Source organism: Triticum urartu, chromosome 2A (assembly GCF_056163025.1).
Source record: "Triticum urartu cultivar PI428250 chromosome 2A, HENAU_Tu73, whole genome shotgun sequence".
Taxonomy (NCBI): domain Eukaryota; kingdom Viridiplantae; phylum Streptophyta; class Magnoliopsida; order Poales; family Poaceae; genus Triticum; species Triticum urartu.
Window position 1 is genome coordinate 646858905 of NC_141874.1, and position 19213 is coordinate 646878117.

Below are 19213 nucleotides of genomic sequence, written 5' to 3' on the forward strand. Positions count from 1 at the left end.
AGACAGTACATTATGGAGAAGTTTGGTCTTAGGAGCAGCATAGAACTTCAAAAATTCATGGGGCACAAAATCATTCCTAGAGTTATGAAGATCTTGATGGCAAAGAGCAAAGGGTTGGATATGACTCTAGTAAGGAGAAGTCCAACTGAAGGAGAAGTCACTGCTGTAGACAAGGAGAAGAGAGAGTGGAGATACCCTGTTGATCTTCAAAAGGGACAATGTAGTTGCAGGAAGTGGCAGATCACAGGTCAGCCGTGCATACATGCACTGTTTTTCATTACATCTTTGAGAGGAGATGCAAATGTCATAGATCAATATGTGCATCACTATTTCTCAGTTCATATGTTCAAGAAAACATATGCTAAAAATATACCATCACTGGAGGGAAAACAATAGTGGGATATTGTTGATCCAGGTTTCAGACTTTGTTCTCCTATTCAGCACAAAGCTGCAGCAGGAAGGCCAAGGAAAACAAGAATCAGGGCAGCTAGTGAAGGGAAAGGCCTTGGAGCTAGGAAAAGGAAATGCAAAAGATGTGGAGGGTATGGACATTTCCTAAAGAACTGCAAAAATGCCATTGATCCTACATTTGGAGAAGAGGATGCACATTGGGGAGCTGACAATGCAGAGGAGCCTACAGAGCCAGATAATGCTGACCAAGGAGAAGATGATGTAGTTAGTGTAGATGAAATTGAAGAACCAGATCATCCAGCAATTATAATGCCTTCTTCAGATCATCCAGCAACTGTAATGCCTTCTCCAGATCATCCAGCAACTATAATGCCTTCTCCAGAGCAGCCAGCAACTGTGCAGCCTTCTCCAGAGCAGCCAGCAACTGTGCAGCCTTCTCCAGAGCAGCCAGCAACTGTGCAGCCTTCTCCAGAGCAGCCAGCTACTGAAGATGATGTATCACAAGAACCTGCTACACAAGCTTCCACTGTTGCTAGTGCAGTTCTATGGTTTGTACTATTTGCAATGTTTCTCCTTTTACTTATTTGACTGCAACTAACTAACTTTATTCCTTTTTCCAGCACTCCTAAGAAGAATTGGAAAAGGCCAGCTATGAGAGGGCCATCTCCCTGCAAGAAGAGGAAGATGAGCACTACTTCTACAGTAGCAGGCACACATGGGTCAGTGACTGGTAGCAATATGCATGAGAAAACTGCTGCAACTCAAGAGGAAGTGCAGGCTGATGTGCCCCAAATCCCAGAAAAAGTGACTAGAAGCAGAGCTAAGGAGATGCCAAACCCAGCAGGAAACACCAGGAGCAAAAGGGCCAAATCATGAGTGTTGTCATGTGTGGAACTATTAGTTTGGGATGATCTCTTATGTCATGTTTGAACTATCTATAGTTGATATATCTATGTGCACTGTGCACTCTAGTTGTATGAAGTACTATGTTGTCATGTGTGAAACTATCAGTTTGTGAACCTGAATTTAGTACTATGTTGTATAAGCACTATGCAACTGAATTTGGTAGTTTGTTGTGTGAAGTAGTATGCAACTTGAGTGGGTGGTTTGCTACTGAATTTGGAACTATGTTGTCTCCTAACATCTTCACATAGAACATATCAGTGCATAACTTATGAGGCATTCATACATCACTGCATTCATGGATCATAAACTGCAAATAGATCATAAACTTCATAGATCATAAACTGCAAATACATCAGTGCATTCATACATGATTGCACTCATACATCAGTGCATTCATGAGCTAGCATACAAACTTTAGTGTGCATTTTGTGCACACACAGACATTGCGATAGCTAGCATACAAATTGTAACTATAGGGAAAAACATTGTCCAAACGCGCATCATTTCCTTTCTTTCCTTCAATTCTTTGGTCAGCGCACGATTTCTCTTCGCCAGATCAACTGCTTGCTTCTCCAACTTATGACTTTTGATCCAGCTAGCTTCAAGCGTTGCATGCAAATCTTCTAAAGCTAGTCCAACTCTTGCTGGAGGTGCAAGGTCAACCCAAACCACCCACTCACATTCATCTGGCAACTGCATGAACAATTTTCGATTAGATCTGATGTCGACTACTTCGTCATGGATTCAAACCCAAGAATATAAAATGCAGTTCAAATTCTTACATCCAGGGGGCAACCCAAAAATCGACGACCGGTGCTAGCTCCACCCCATGAGACACGACGAGCAGGGATTAGGCCATGCCCTGGACAACGATGCTTCGAGTGATACTCCAGGCCGGAGAAAGTGGAGTCTGGCAGGTAAAACTCTGAGCTGTGCTGCACAATTCCTACCCCATCCACCTAATTTGACCAAAACCACATAAATCACCCAAAATTTGAGCTAACCCTAGAAAATTGGGAAATTTTACTCTACCTATTACAAATTACCTCTTCAGCGATGGCCGGCGACGAGCTCTCCGACGACATACCCGACATCTCCATGGCCGTGGGCGAGCCTGCACGACGCCCCCTCCAACAGCTCCTTCCTTCCGCCCCCTTTTCCTTCCGCCCCTTCCGCCCCCTTTCTTCTGTCTAGCGCGAGGTAGTAGACGACTAAAAGTCTAGGGATATCGACTCAGGGGTAAAATGTCCAAAACGGCGCAAAATCGTGGTCAAACGGCGCTGACCACACGGGGCCGTCACGGAAGGGCATTCGAGCGAGCCCTGGGACAAATCTAAGGGCAAAACTGAGCAAGGTGGAAAATTAAGGGCAAACCCCATGGGTGGGTTCCAACTAGGGGCATAAATGTATTTATCCCTTTACTTTATTGCTAAATGTGTTAGCCATAGTAGTAGAAGTAATAGTTGGCGAGCAACTTCATGGAGACACGATGATGGAGATCATGGTGTCATGCCGATGACAAGATGATCATGGAGCCCCAAGATGGAGATCAAAGGAGCTATGTGATATTGGCCATATCATGTCACTATTATTATTTGATTGCATGTGATGTTTATCATGTTTTTGCATCTTGTTTACTTAGAACGACGATAGTAAATAAGATGATCCCTCATAATAATTTCAAGAAAGTGTTCCCCCTAACTGTGCGCCGTTGTGACAGTTCGTTGTTTCGAAGCATCACGTGATGATCGGGTGTGATAGATTCCAACGTTCACATACAACGGGTGTAAGACAGATTTACACATGCAAACACTTAGGTTGACTTGACGAGCCTAGCATGTACAGACATGGCCTCAGAACACAGAAGACCGAAAGGTCGAGCATGAGTCGTATAGAAGATACGATCAACATGAAGATGTTCACCGATGTTGACTAGTCCGTCTCACGTGATGATCGGACACGGCCTAGTTAACTTGGATCATGTTATACTTAGATGACTGGAGGGATGTCTATCTGAGTGGGAGTTCATTAAATAGATGAACTTAATTATTATGAACTTAGTCTAAAATATTTACAATATGTCTTGTAGATCAAATGGCCAACGTTGTCCTCAACTTCAACGCGTTCCTAGAGAAAACCAAGCTGAAAGACGATGGCAGCAACTATACGGACTGGGTTCGGAACCTGAGGATCATCCTCATAGCTGCCAAGAAAGATTATGTCCTACAAGCACCACTAGGTGAAGCACCTGTTCTCCCTGCAGAACAAGATGTTATGAACACTTGGCAAACACGTACCGATGATTACTCCCTCGTTCAGTGCGGCATGTTTTACAGCTTAGAACCGGGGCTCCAAAAGCGTTTTGAGAGACACGGAGCATATGAGATGTTCGAAGAGCTGAAAATGGTTTTTCAAGCTCATGCCCGGGTCGAGAGATATGAAGTCTCCGACAAGTTCTTTAGCTGTAAGATGGAGGAAAATAGTTCTGTCAGTGAGCACATACTCACTATGTCAGGGTTACATAACTGCTTGACTCAGCTGGGAGTTAATCTCCCGGATGACGCAGTCATTGACAGAATCCTTCAGTCGCTTCCACCGAGCTACAAGAGCTTTGTGATGAACTTCAATATGCAGGGGATGGAAAAGACCATTCCTGAAGTATTTGCAATGCTGAAATCAGCAGAGGTAGAAGTCAAAAAGGAACATCAAGTGTTGATGGTGAATAAAACCACTAAGTTCAAGAAAGGCAATGGTAAGAAGAACTTCAAGAAGGACGGCAAGGGAGTTGCCGCGCCCAGCAAGCAAGATGCCGGGAAGAAGCCAAAGAATGGACCCAAGCCCGAAACTGAGTGCTTTTATTGCAAGGAAAGTGGTCACTGGAAGCGGAACTGCCCCAAATACTTAGCGGACAAGAAGGCCGGCAAAACGAAAGGTATATGTGATATACATGTAATTGATGTGTACCTTACCAGTACTCGTAGTAGCTCCTGGGTATTTGATACCGGTGCAGTTGCTCACATTTGTAACTCAAAGCAGGAGCTGCAGAATAAGCGGAGACTGGCGAAGGACGAGGTGACGATGCACGTTGGGAATGGTTCCAAGGTTGATGTGATCGACGTCGGCACGCTACCTCTACATTTACCTACGGGATTAGTTTTGAACCTCAATAATTGTTATTTAGTGCCAAGTTTGAGCATGAACATTGTATCAGGATCTCGTTTAATACGAGATGGCTACTCATTTAAATCCGAGAATAATGGTTGTTCTATTTATATGAGAGATGTGTTTTATGGTCATGCTCCAATGGTGAATGGTTTATTCTTAATGAATCTCGAGCGTAATGCTACACATATTCATAGTGTGAATACCAAAAGATGTAAGGTTGATAATGATAGTCCCACATACTTGTGGCACTGTCGCCTTGGTCACATAGGTGTCAAACGCATGAAGAAGCTCCATGCAGATGGACTTTTAGAGTCTCTTGATTACGAATCATTTGACACATGCGAGCCATGCCTCATGGGTAAAATGACCAAGACTCCGTTCTCAGGAACAATGGAGTGAGCAACCAACTTATTGGAAATCATACATACTGATGTGTGCGGTCCAATGAGTGTTGAGGCTCGCAGTGGTTATCGTTATATTCTCACCCTCACTGATGACTTGAGTAGATATGGATATGTCTACTTAATGAAACACAAGTCTGAGACCTTTGAAAGGTTCAAGGAATTTCAGAGTGAGGTTGAGAATCAACGTGACAGGAAAATCAACTTCCTGCGATCAGATCGTGGAGGAGAATACTTGAGTCACGAATTTGGCACACACTTAAGAAAATGTGGAATAGTTTCACAACTCACGCCGCCTGGAACACCTCAGCGTAATGGTGTGTCCGAACGTCATAATCGCACTCTATTAGATATGGTGCGATCTATGATGTCTCTTACCGATTTACCGCTATCTTTTTGGGGATATGCTTTAGAGACTGCCGCATTCACTTTAAATAGGGCTCCGTCGAAATCCGTTGAGACGACACCGTATGAATTATGGTTTGGGAAGAAACCTAAGCTGTCGTTTCTAAAAGTTTGGGGATGCGATGCTTATGTCAAGAAACTTCAACCTGAAAAGCTCGAACCCAAGTTGGAAAAATGCGTCTTCATAGGATACCCTAAAGAAACTATTGGGTATACCTTTTACCTCAGATCCGAAGGCAAGATCTTTGTTGCCAAGAATGGATCCTTTCTAGAGAAGGAGTTTCTCTCGAAAGAAGTAAGTGGGAGGAAAGTAGAACTTGATGAAATATTACCTCTTGAACCGGAAAATGGCGCAACTCAAGAAAATGTTCCTGAGGTGCCTGCACTAACTAGAGAGGAAGTTAATGATGATGATCATGAAACTTTAGATCAAGTTGCTACTGAACTTCGTAGGTCCACAAGGACACGTTCCGCGCCAGAGTGGTACGGCAACCCTGTCTTGGAAATCATGTTGTTAGACAACAGTGAACCTTCGAACTATGAAGAAGCGATGGCGGGCCCGGATTCCGACAAATGGCTGGAAGCCATGAAATCCGAGATAGGATCCATGTATGAAAACGAAGTATGGACTTTGACTGACTTGCCCATTGAGCGGCGAGCCATAGAAAATAAATGGATCTTTAAGAAGAAGACAGACGCGGATGGAAATGTGACCATCTATAAAGCTCGGCTTGTCGCTAAGGGTTATCGACAAGTTCAAGGGGTTGACTACGATGAGACTTTCTCACCGGCAACGAAGCTGAAGTCCGTCCGAATCATGTTAGCAATTGCCGCATTCTATGATTATGAGATATGGCAAATGGACGTCAAAACGGCATTCCTTAATGGTTTCCTTAAGGAAGAATTGTATATGATGCAGCCGGAAGGTTTTGTCGATCCTAAGAATGCTGACAAGGTGTGCAAGCTCCAACGCTCGATTTATGGGCTGGTGCGAGCATCTCGGAGTTGGAACATTCGCTTTGATGAGATGATCAAAGCGTTTGGGTTTATGCAGACTTATGGAGAAGCCTGCGTTTACAAGAAAGTGAGTGGGAGCTCTATAGCATTTCTCATATTATATGTAGATGACATACTTTTGATGGGAAATGATATAGAGCTTTTAGACAGCATTAAGGCCTACTTGAATAAGAGTTTTTCAATGAAGGACCTTGGAGAAGCTGCTTATATATTAGGCATCAAGATCTATAGAGATAGATCAAGACGCCTCATAGGTCTTTCACAAAGCACATACCTTGATAAGATATTGAAGAAGTTCAATATGGATCAGTCTAAGAAGGGGTTCTTGCCTGTGTTGCAAGGTGTGAAATTGAGCTCAGCTCAATGTCCGACCACGGCAGAAGATATAGAAGAGATGAGTGGCATCCCCTATGCCTCAGCCATAGGTTCTATTATGTATGCCATGCTGTGTACCAGACCTGATGTAAACCTTGCCGTAAGTTTGGTAGGTAGGTACCAAAGTAATCCCGGCAAGGAACACTGGACAGCGGTCAAGAATATCATGAAGTACCTGAAAAGGACTAAGGAAATGGTTCTCGTTTATGGAGGTGACGAAGAGCTTGTCGTAAAGGGTTGCATCGACGCTAGCTTCGACACAGATCTGGATGACTCTAAGTCACAAACCGGATACGTGTATATTTTGAATGGTGGGGCAGTAAGCTGGTGCAGTTGCAAGCAGAGCGTCGTGGCGGGATCTACATGTGAAGCGGAGTACATGGCAGCCTCGGAGGCAGCGCATGAAGAAATTTGGGTGAAGGAGTTCATCACCGACCTAGGAGTCATACCCAATGCGTCGGGCCGATCAAACTCTTCTATGACAACACTGGAGCTATTGCACTTGCCAAGGAGCCCAGATTTCACAAGAAGACCAGGCACATCAAGCGTCGCTTCAACTCCATTCGTGAAAATGTTCAAGATGGAGACATAGATATTTGTAAAGTACATATGGACCTGAATGTAGCAGATCCGTTGACTAAACCTCTCCCTAGAGCAAAACATGATCAACACCAGAATTCCATGGGTGTTCAATTCATCACAATGTAACTAGATTATTGACTCTAGTGCAAGTGGGAGACTGTTGGAAATATGCCCTAGAGGCAATAATAAAAGGATTATTATTATATTTCCTTGTTCATGATAATTGTCTTTTATTCATGCTATAATTGTGTTATCCGGAAATCGTAATGCATGTGTGAATACATAGACACCAACATGTCCCTAGTAAGCCTCTAGTTGACTAGCTCGTTGATCAACAGATAGTCATGGTTTCCTGACTATGGACATTGGATGTCATTGATAATGAGATCACATCATTAGGAGAATGATGTGATGGACAAGACCCAATCCTAAACATAGCACAAGATCGTATAGTTCGTTTGCTAGAGTTTTTCCAATGTCGAGTATCTTTTCCTTAGACCATGAGATCTGTAACTTCCGGATACCGTAAGAATGCTTTGGGTGTACCAAATGTCACAACGTAATTGGGTGACTATAAAGGTATACTACGGGTATCTCCGAAAGTATCTGTTGGGTTGACACGGATCAAGATTGGGATTTGTCACTCCGTATGACGGAGAGGTATCTCTGGGCCCACTCGGTAATGCATCATCATAATGAGCTCAAAGTGACCAAGTGTCTGGTCACGGGATCATGCATTACGGTACGAGTAAAGTGACTTGCCGGTAACCAGATTGAACGAGGTATTGGGATACCGACGATCGAATCTCGGGCAAGTAAAATACCGATTGACAAAGGGAATTGTATACGGGGTTGCTTGAATCCTCGACATCGTGGTTCATCCGATGAGATCATCGAGGAGCATGTGGGAGCCAACATGGGTATCCAGATCCCGCTGTTGGTTATTGACCGGAGAGCCATCTCGATCATGTCTACATGTCTCCCGAACCCGTAGGGTCTACACACTTAAGGTTCGGTGACGCTAGGGTTGTAGAGATATGAATATGCAGTAACCCGAAAGTTGTTCGGAGTCCCGGATGAGATCCCGGACGTCACGAGGAGTTCCGGAATGGTCCGGAGGTGAAGAATTATATATAGGAAGTGCAGTTTCGGCCATCGGAAGAGTTTCGGGGGTCACCGGTATTGTACCGGGACCACCGGATGGGTCTCGGGGGTCCACCGGGTGGGGCCACCCATCCCGGAGGGCCCCATGGGCTGAAGTGGGGAGGGGAACCAGCCCATAGTGGGCTGGTGCGCCCCCTTTGGCCCACCCCATGCGCCTAGGGTTGGGAACCCTAGGGTGGGGGGCGCCCCACCTGGCTTGGGGGGCACTCCACCCCTTGGCCGCTGCCCCCCTAGGAGATCCCATCTCCTAGGGCTGGCGCCCCCCTAGGGGAGCCTATATAAAGGGGGGGAGGGAGGGGCAGCCGCATCATTGACTCTTGGCGTCTCCCTCTCCCCTGCTACACCTCTCCCTCTCGCAGAAGAACGGCGAAGCCCTGCTACGATGACTGCTGCATCCACCATCACGCCGTCGTGCTGTTGGATCTTCATCAACCTCTCCTCCCCCCTTGCTAGATCAAGAAGGAGGAGATGTCACACTGACCGTACGTGTGTTGAACATGGAGGTGCCGTCCGTTCGGCGCTAGGATCTCCGGTGATTTGGATCACGTCGAGTACGACTTCCTCATCCCCGTTCTTTGAACGCTTCCGCACGTGATCTACAAAGGTATGTAGATGCAATCCGATCACTCGTTGCTAGATGAACTCATAGATGGATCTTGGTGAAACCGTAGGAAAATTTTTGTTTTCTGCAACGTTCCCCAACACAGTGTTCATCTCGGCGCCCACAAATCTGGTAGATAGTATCCTTGAGATCCTTGCGGTAGACTTCTCCAATGCGTCCCATGGCGATGTGAGCTGACATGCTCTTTCCTAGATTTTAAGTTGGTGCATCAAAAGAAAACTCTATGGGCTCAGTGACTGGCATGAACGTCCTTCCTGGAACTTGAACTTGAATCATCCAGCGCTCTTCTTCAGGTAAAGTGGCGTTGTAGGTTCCGGTGAAGCTTGGTATTCCTATGTTCAGGTATCTTGTGACTTCCTTCAAGTGATGTCCAAAGGGTGTATCTTCATCTGGTTGCGTGAACTTGTTCCTTGCATCCTCCATCCTAAAGAGTAGAAAAGATGAGAGGTCAGAAGAGAAGAGAGTGATCTAGGTCTGTAGCTTAGTGGTCGTGTCCTACAGTCAGCGTGTGCTCTGATACCATCTCTGTAGCGACCGGACCTCAAACAGTTTGATCTCTGTGCTCCGGTGTCATCCCTGGATCAGTAATGCTGACACCACACAGTACTCGGAGGATTTATAGCAGAGTAGCAATCACACACTTATTACATTGAGTGTCTCATAGAGAACTTAATACAATAAATATGGCTTAAGGCCATCTAATAACGATAACAGCGGAAGGCTTGGAAGATAAGTGAGTCCATCAACTCCAACGGCATCACTGAGTATAGAACCACGACCTAAAAACTCCTTATTCATCGTCTGAAAAGTCTGCAACATTAACGTTGCAGCCCGAAACGGGTCAGCACATGGAATATGCTGGCAATGTAACACATAGAGAGTAATGGAATGAAACAGCTATACTATATGCATATTTGGCTGGTGGAAATCTCTATGGTTACAGTTTTGCGTAAAGCCAATTTTTCCCTACTACAAAGGAATAATTTTATTTAACTATCATGGTAGTTGTTAAACATTAAGAATGGTTGACAGCATTCTCAATCCCAATTAAGCAACATCATTAAAACAAAACCCAACAAAATTAATTTAGAGTAACATGTTGAGATTCACATGATAATCCAGGTACTAGATACTCAAGATGTCCATAACCGGGGACATGGCTAATCATGATTAGTTTATTACACTCTGCAGAGGTTTGCGCACTTTTCCCCACAAGACTCGATCGCCTCCGTTGGGTTTCTCGCACTACAGGATGTTTGAGAAGACGGATGACCGAGACATAGTCTTTCAGAAGCGCTAGCACCTTACGATCGGGTAGACCGTACCACCTACATCCCCTACATCTGCTAGTCTACCACTGTAAGAGTTCGCACGACTTAGTCAACTATGCTAGAGCCCATAATAACTTGTGGCTGCACACGGAAGTTTCTAGTATGAATAGTCTCATGATCCCTTTGAGCCTGGGTGGCGGTCCAAAAGAAAACAGGCAAGTCCTGAAATACCCAGGTGCCTCAATCCACCCAGATGTGTGTTTAAGTTGCCACCTTAGATAAACCATTAATTAACAAAACTCACATCTGTCAATGGATATCACTCACCCAATCCACGTCTACTAGCATAACATGGCATAATAAGCAAACGCAGAAGTAACTCCCAAAGGTTTGGTAATAAACAGGTAATAGGTACTACCTCATCTACTTCTCACCCCACAATTTAATTAGATTCTAACCATGCAATGTGTGAGGATTGATCTAATGCAATAAAACTGGGTAGTAGAAAAGGTATGATCAAGTGTTACTTGTCTTGCTGATGATCCGGGAAACCTAGCGATTTGAAGTAACAAGCGGCGCACTCCGGGTATTCTATCGCAGACAAAACAAACAAGCATACAATAAGTACTCATCTAATGCACGGGTAAAACTCAAATAAGAGATCTAACCAGAAGGTTCAACTTAAGAACTCCGGTTGGCAAAAAGAATCAAATCGAATGAAGCAATGAAAGTCAAACGGCGAAAGAAAACAACTTCGTTCTACTAATCTGGATCTAGGGCAAATTTTACAATAGCAAAATCTTGTTTAAGTTGGTTAAACGGATAGAGGGTTTCGAGATGAAACTCCAGGCGCTTGAATCGCCGGATTCCAATAAACAAGCGAAAAGATATACTAAAACGAAAATCGGATCAGGAATCGCGATCAGAAAAATCGCGGATTTAATCCGAGAAAAAGAAAAACGACGAACGCTCGCTAACTTAAATAAACCGGAAAAACCGATCTATTTAAAAAAAACCAAAACTAAAAAAACCGACGGAAAACCGATCGGTTTTCTAAAAAACCGGGCACGGATTTCGAGGCGGCGGCGAACCTCGGCGAGCATGCGGCGGCGACGGCGGGCGGCGGCGGCGGGGCAGGCGGCGGCGAGCGGCGCGGCGGCGGCGGCGGGCGGCGGTGGCGGGGTCGGGCGGCTGGGGCTAGGGTTTCCCCGGGGCTGGGCCGGCTTATAAAGCCACCTCGGGCCAGAGTCCTAGCCGGACACGGCCCGTAGGTCGGTTCGTTTTTTTTAAATAATTACACGCAGAAGAAAAATAAAAAGAAATACTAAACGGACTCCAAAAATTCCGAAATAAATTTTCACAGGCTTCTAAAATCAAGCCGCACAAGGTGAACATTTATTTGGGACCTAAATGCAATTTTGAAAAACGCACGTTTTTTCTAAATTCAAATAAAACACCGAAAAACTCTGAAATAAAATCTTATTTGATTTTATTATTAAATCCTCCTTATTTCTTTATTTTGGGAAAGTCATTTTATTCCCTCTCATATTTTTGTAATAGAAATAATTGATGATAAAATAATTAAAATCAAATGATCCTATTCTCAAAATTTGAGAAAGCTCAAATATGAAAATAACGAAATCCCCAACTCTCTCCGTGGGTCATTGAGTTGCGTAGAATTTCTAGGATCAACCAAAATGCAAAATAAAATATGGTATGCAATGATGATCTAATGTATAACATTCCAAATTGAATATTTGGGATGTTACAGTCGGCCGTGAAGTTCGTGCCGTTATCAGTGATGATGATGTGGGGGACGCCGTAACGGTGTACAACCCCGGATATGAAATCTATCACCGGTCCGGATTCGGCTGTTTTAACCGGTTTAGCCTCTATCCATTTGGTGAATTTGTCCATCATGACCAATAAGTATTTTTTCTTGTGGGCTCCCCTTTTAAGGGGTCCAACCATGTCAAGCCCCCAGACCGTGAAGGGCCATGTAATGGGGATTGTTTGGAGGGCGGTGGGTGGCATGTGGCTTTGATTTGCAAAGAGCTGGCAACCGGTGCAACGTTGGACCAAGTCATGTGCATCTGCCCGGGCCGTTGGCCAATAGAATCCTGTACGGAAGGCCTTGATTACAAGAGCCCGGGTTGCGGCGTGATGACCGCCGAGTCCGGCGTGGATTTCTGCCAAAAGATTTCGCCCTTCCTCTTCGGAGATGCACCTTTGAAGGACTCCGGTAGAGCTTTTTTTGTACAATTCTCCCTCATGGACTCTGTAGGCCTTGGATTGCCGCACTATGCAGTGTGCCTCATTTTGGTCCTTCGGAAGTTCTTGTCTGGTTAGGTAGGCCAGGAATGGTTCTGTCCACGGGGCAATAATGGCCATTATTTCGTGGGCTGAATGTGTTATTTCGGTGGCGGGGCCTCCGATTGTGTCAGAGAGTTCGGTATCGGGTATTTTGGCCGGGTCCGGACTGTTGTTACCGGTGTCCCCTTCCCATGCTACGGATGGCTTGAAGAGCCTTTCCAGAAATATGTTGGGAGGGACCGCGTCATGTTTTACGCCGATGCGGGCGAGGATATCCGCCGCCTGATTATTTTCCCGAGCCACGTGGTGAAATTCGAGGCCCTCGAACTGAGCTGACATTTTTAGGATGGCATTGCGATAAGCTGCCATTTTCGGATCCTTGGCATCAAAGTCTCCATTTATTTGGGATATCGCGAGGTTCAAATCCCTGCGCACCTCTAGGCGTTGAATGCCCATGGATACTGCCATCCGGAGACCATGTAGAAGGGCCTCATATTCGGCTACGTTGTTGGAGTCCATATACATTATCTGTAGTACGTATTGAACGGCATTTCCTGTTGGGGACGTCAAAACGACGCTAGCCCCTAGACCAACCAACATTTTGGAGCCGTCGAAGTGCATGATCCAGTTTGAATATGTGCCGTACTCTTTAGGGAGTTCGGCTTCCGTCCACTCAGCGACGAAGTCAGCCAAAACTTGCGACTTAATAGCTCGCCGTGGCTTGTAAGTTATGTCGAACGGGAGGAGCTCAATGGCCCATTTGGCAATCCGTCCTGTCGCATCGCGGTTGTTTATAATATCGTTAAGTGGTACTTCCGAGGCTACTGTTATCGAACACTCTTGAAAGTAGTGTCGCAGCTTCCGGGATGTCATAAATACCGCATACGCTACCTCTTGATAATGCAGGTACCGTGATTTGCATGGAGTAAGGACAGTGGACACATAGTAAACCGGCTTTTGAAGGGGGAATTTGTGTCCGTCCACTTCTCGCTCGACGACGAGCACTGCGCTTACTACTTGATGAGTTGCCGCAATGTATAATAGCATTGGTTCGCCAATGTTTGGCGCGGCCAGGACTGGGTTTGTTGCCAATATGGCTTTTATTTCGTTGAGTCCGGCCATGGCGGTATCCGTCCACTCGAAGTGTTCGGTGCGCCGGAGGAGGCGATAAAGGGGTAATGCCTTTTCTCCCAAGCGGGAGATAAAGCGGCTTAGAGCCGCCACGCATTCAGTCAATTTTTGTATTTGTTTGAGCTCTGTTGGGGTAGCCAACTGTGACAACGCTCGGATTTTGGTCGGATTAGCTTCAATACCTCTACTGGAGACAATGAATCCCAGGAGCTTTCTGGCTGGTACGCCGAAAACGCATTTTTCCGGATTGAGCTTGATGTCATATGTTCGGAGGTTGTCGAATGTGAGCCTCAAGTCGTCTACTAGAGTTTCGACATGCTTGGTTTTAACGACCATGTCATCCACGTATGCCTCCACTGTTTTGCCGATCTGGTTTGCCAGACATGTCTGAATCATGCGCTGATATGTTGCGCCGGCGTTTTTGAGCCCGAAGGGCATTGTGTTGAAGCAGAATGGGCCGTATGGTGTGATGAATGCCGTTCCGGCTTGGTCTGGCTTCGCCATTTTAATTTGATGGTAGCCGGAGTATGCGTCGAGGAAACACAATGAATCGTGTCCTGCGGTAGCATCGATGATTTGATCGATGCGGGGGAGGGGGAAGGGATCCTTTGGGCAGGCCTTGTTAAGGTCCTTAAAATCGACGCACAAGCGCCAGGATTTGTCCTTCTTTGGTACCATCACCAGGTTTGCTAGCCAGTCCGAATGTTTTATGTCTGTGATGAATCTGGCCTCCAATAGCTTGGCTAGTTCCTCTCCCATGGCTTGTCTCTTAGGTTCGGAGAAACGTCTAAGAGCCTGCTTGACTGGCTTGAATCCTTTTAGGATATTTAGGCTGTGCTCAGCCAGCCTGCGTGGGATTCCTGGCATGTCTGAAGGATGCCAGGAAAAAATGTCCCAGTTCTCGCGTAGGAACTCTCGCAATGCGTCGTCGACATCAGGGTTTAATTGTGCCCCGATGGAAGCTATTTTTGTAGGGTCCGTTGGATGGACTTGGAATTTGACTATTTCGTCCGCCGGTTTAAAGGAGGTGGACTTGGATCTTTTATCAAGTATCACATCGTCCCTGTTCACTGTGGAGCGCGGCGTAGTTAGTTCCTCGGCCGCTAGGGCTTCGGATAGTGCCTCGAGGGCCAGTGCAGCTGTCTTATTTTTGGCGCGGAGTGCTATGTCCGGATCACTAGCAAGAGTGATGATTCCGTTGGGCCCGGGCATTTTGAGCTTCATGTACCCGTAATGGGGTATGGCTTGGAAGATTGTAAACGCCTCCCGCCCTAGTAGAGCGTGGTATCCGCTGCTGAACGGGGCCACTTGGAATGTAATTTCTTCGGACCTGTAATTGTCCGGTGTGCCGAATACCACATCTAGTGTGATTTTCCCAGCACAGCGTGCTTCCCGACTGGGGATGATTCCTCTAAAGGTTGTGCTACTTTGCTCAATGCGGCTCCAGTCTATTTCCATCTTTTGAAGAGTTTCCTCATAGATGAGGTTTAATCCCCTGCCGCCATCCATGAGTACCTTGGTGAGTCGAAAGCCGTCCATGATTGGACTGAGGACCAGTGCAGCTGGTGCTCGGGCTGTTCGGAATTTAGGTTCGTCACTGGCATTGAAGGTAATAGCCGTGTCACTCCAAGGTTTTATTTCTGCTATGTGGCAGATTTCGGCCATGCTACGGAGTGTTCGCTTGCGTCTGTTATTTGACGCGAAGGTCTCAAAGACCGTTAACACCGTATTGTTGTCCACGGGATGGTGCTCTGTGGTATTTGGGAGGAGTAGATCCTCACCACTTTTGTCCACTTGCCGGAGTATCCAACATGCTCTAAGGCTGTGCGTTGGTATTGCATCCGCTGTACTATGAATTTTGCAGGGTCCGTTGAGCCATCCCTCCAGTACGGTTCCTTGCCCCGTAGAGGGCTTTTGCTTTTTGGTAGTTAACCCAGGTGTATTGTGATAACGCACCCTTTTATTTCGGACTAGGTTTGTGTTCAGGGCTGGATTATCCCAAAATTTTATTTCGGTTTTCCAGGCCCTTTCCATCGCACAATACTTTTGTACTATGGACGCCAAGTCGGCAAAGCGTGTAATTTCGTGGTGACTTATGGCGTTGAGGATTCCCTTGTCCGTGCAATTATTGCAGAAGAATGAAATTGCGTCTTCCTCGCGGCAGTCCTTTATCCTGTTCATGACCAGGAGGAATCTGGCCCAGTAATGGTGTACTGTTTCTTCGGGCTCTTGCCTAATTTGGGATAGATCGCGTATGTTTGGGTGGGTGGGTGGAATTGAATCCGAATCCTAACCCAATCTGAGACTCAGGGGCCAAGGAGTTTCCGAACTCGGAAGTTTGGATTCTTGGATGTTTTCCGATAATTCTAGCCCGCTGCCTGATTCTAGGTTCAGGCCTTGAGTGACGTCCTCCCTTCCGCGGGTATCCGGCTTGGAGGGATCGGGAATCTGGACATAGCTAGTCCTTAAGATAGATGAAGGGTTGCCGCATTGTTCCTCCACCACTACAACATGATGGGTGACCTGGGGAGAGTTGATCTCTCTCAGATCGGGTTTAGGCCCAATCTGATCGTAGTCTGTAGCGACTCCCAGGGCGGCGATGCGATCCAAGAGCTCGTTCAGGGAAGAGAGCTCCATTGGATCTAACTGCTCGGCGAGTTCCGAGCTGACGTGAAGATTGCTTTCGATGACCCGAGAAGTCATCGTCGGCGCAGCGGCCGAACAGGCGGTCATAAGAAAACCACCTAGCTGGAGAGTTTGGCCGATAGCCAAAGCTCCCTCAGCAACAGTGCCTTCTTTAAAGACGGGATGAGACATCCTTCCTGATGGCGACGGCACAGCGGAACTCTCAATGAAAGCACTAATGTCGGTGTCAAAACCGGCGGATCTCGGGTAGGGGGTCCCGAACTGTGCGTCTAGGCCGGATGGTAACAGGAGGCAGGGGACACGATGTTTTACCCAGGTTCGGGCCCTCTTGATGGAGGTAAAACCCTACGTCCTGCTTGATTGATATTGATGATATGGGTAGTACAGGAGTAGATCTACCACGAGATCAGAGAGGCTAAACCCTAGAAGCTAGCCTATGGTATGATTGTATGTTATGGTTGTTGTCCTACGGACTAAAACCCTTCAGTTTATATAGACACCGGAGAGGGTTAGGGTTACACAAGGTCGGTTACAAAGGAGGAGATATCCATATCCGTATTGCCTAGTTTGCCTTCCACGCCAAGTAGAGTCTTACCCGGACACGAGACGGAGTCTTCAATCTTGTATCTTCATAGTCTAACAGTCCGGCCAATGAAGATAGTCCGGCTGTCCGGAGACCCCCTAATTCAGGACTCCCTCAGCTAGAAAAGAAGAAAACCTCCACAAACTATCATTGTGAAGAAATAAGAATAGTATCTACCTTGTAGGGGAAACAACACATCACACGAGCCAAACAAAGATTCAATTTGCAAAAACCCACCTCGACTCGCTCGTCGGTGGAAAAGTATACACTACTAGCTGCTAGGACTTATTTAACGAAAGAGGTTGCCGCCATCTCAACTCCCTCCCCTAGACACCAAAATCTAGCGATATACACCATCCAAACCAGATCAAAACTCCCACACATTGTACAGGAGGGCATGAATAATGAGGTAGAACATCGACCCGGCCGGCGGGAATGATGGAACCAAAACCCTAACCTTCACATGATTGCCTCACAACAACACTCTCAGCCTGTTTGATTTGTTTCCATGGTATTTGTTGTTTCTCTACTATATACTTAAAGAATGAATGACATTCATTTTCATGCTAGGCAGAGTACTTGTCCAACCTTACATACTCCCCCTCCCCCTCCCTGTTTTGATTCATTTCCTCATATCTCCAAAAAAGTCATCCGTTTTTTTTTTGAAAATCGTCTTAACCATCCCACCTTTCATTGACTTATCGAATAAAATTATGTTCTATGTGGTAAACCAATATGTTCTTACAAAACAAGCGATTTTTACTTAGGTAGGTAAATCACGGGCATAATTTTATAAACATTTGTTTACATAATCAAATTTATAACTCACAAGTAATTATCTAGTCTAACAAAAATGGGAGCAACTAATTAAGGGGTACTCTTGGAGGGCTCCCGTAAAGGTCACTTTCTTGGTCCTCGCGCTGAACGCACCATCGGGAATTCAAATTTTTTTTCTACATGCGTTTTCAGGTTTTATGTGAGTTTACTGTGTGTGGGGGGGGGGGGGGGGGGGTCACTTTTTCGTTTTTGCTTGGCTTTCCTCTAGTCTTGAACCGTGCTTCCCGAAATCCAACGGTGAAAACATTTTCTTGGGGAACCACTTTTTCATTTTTTTTCTAGTTTCCTTTTTTCGGTTCTCGTTTTTACCCGGGGAGGGGGGTGTTATGATTTTTTTTCATCAAAAACTAACGTGAGATCTGGTTGATCTTGACGCGAGAAATCCAACGGTGAAAACGATTTGTGATTAAGATTTTTTTTCACCGAAAACTATTAACGTGAGATCTAGTTGATCTCGACGCGAGAAATCCAACGATGAAAACGGTTTGTGATTTGTATGCCTCGACAGAGAAGCATGATGAACAACCTTACTCAAACCAGCCCATTAAGGCACCAAATTTCACAAGTTAGAAATGATGCTTAGCTTATGTTGGGCCGTCTCATGAGAGTTTTTGTTTTTTTCGTAGATTCATTTGTTTTTCAAAACTTTTTATCTCTTGAATCATGCGTTCAAATACCAAACCATTTTTACTGTTGGATTTCTCGTGTCGAGATCTTCAAAACTAAACCTCATGTTAATTAGTTTTGATAAACTTTTTTTCATGAAAAAGCTTGAAGAAAAAACCCAGAGCCGGAAGCATGATTTTTTCCTACTTTTATTCCCTTTGAGAGAAGCACATATCAGTCTCTCCACGAGATGCAAATCTGTGCTTCTTGTGAAAGCACAAAAAAACATGCAAAAACATGATTTTTTTTTCCTTTCTAAAGTAGCGCGGAAGCAAATTTATACCTTTACGAGAAGCAAATATGTGCTTCTCGTGAAAGACATTTCCCCCGAAAATAAATCTGTGTCTCCACAAGAAGCAAATCTGTGCTTCTCATTATAATACCCTTTTCGATAAGCATAATTGTGCTTCTCACAGAAGCAAAATCTGTGCTTCTCGTTGAAGAAAAAAATTACACAAAAAATTCATGATTTTTTCCCTTTCCAACAAGCACAATTGTGGTTCTTGCGGAAGCAAATCCTTGTCTCCACGAAAAGCAAATATATGCTTCTCATGAAAGCACATTTTTTTGCGCAAAAATAATTTTTCCGTGTATTTTTTTCTTCAAAATCTAGGATAAACCAGACATAAACCGAAAAACCAAAACATCCAGAATAAAGCCCATATAAAACCTGCAAAAGTGTACAGAAAAATAAAACCAACGCCCAGCACGATAAAAT

The 19213-nt window shown here is 45.4% G+C and overlaps 1 protein-coding gene across 1 annotated transcript; it reads right to left on the reverse strand.

Annotated features, from left to right (window-relative positions):
- Positions 1–1731: 1731 nt before the first annotated feature.
- Positions 1732–2417, reverse strand: LOC147986392 (uncharacterized). The gene is made up of 3 exons (XM_087540038.1): positions 2364–2417; positions 2100–2276; positions 1732–2010 (listed from the first exon to the last, which is right to left on the reverse strand). Exons 1-3 carry the CDS (start codon positions 2415–2417, stop codon positions 1732–1734), a joined length of 510 nt encoding a protein of 169 aa, XP_087396164.1.
- Positions 2418–19213: the final 16796 nt, after the last annotated feature.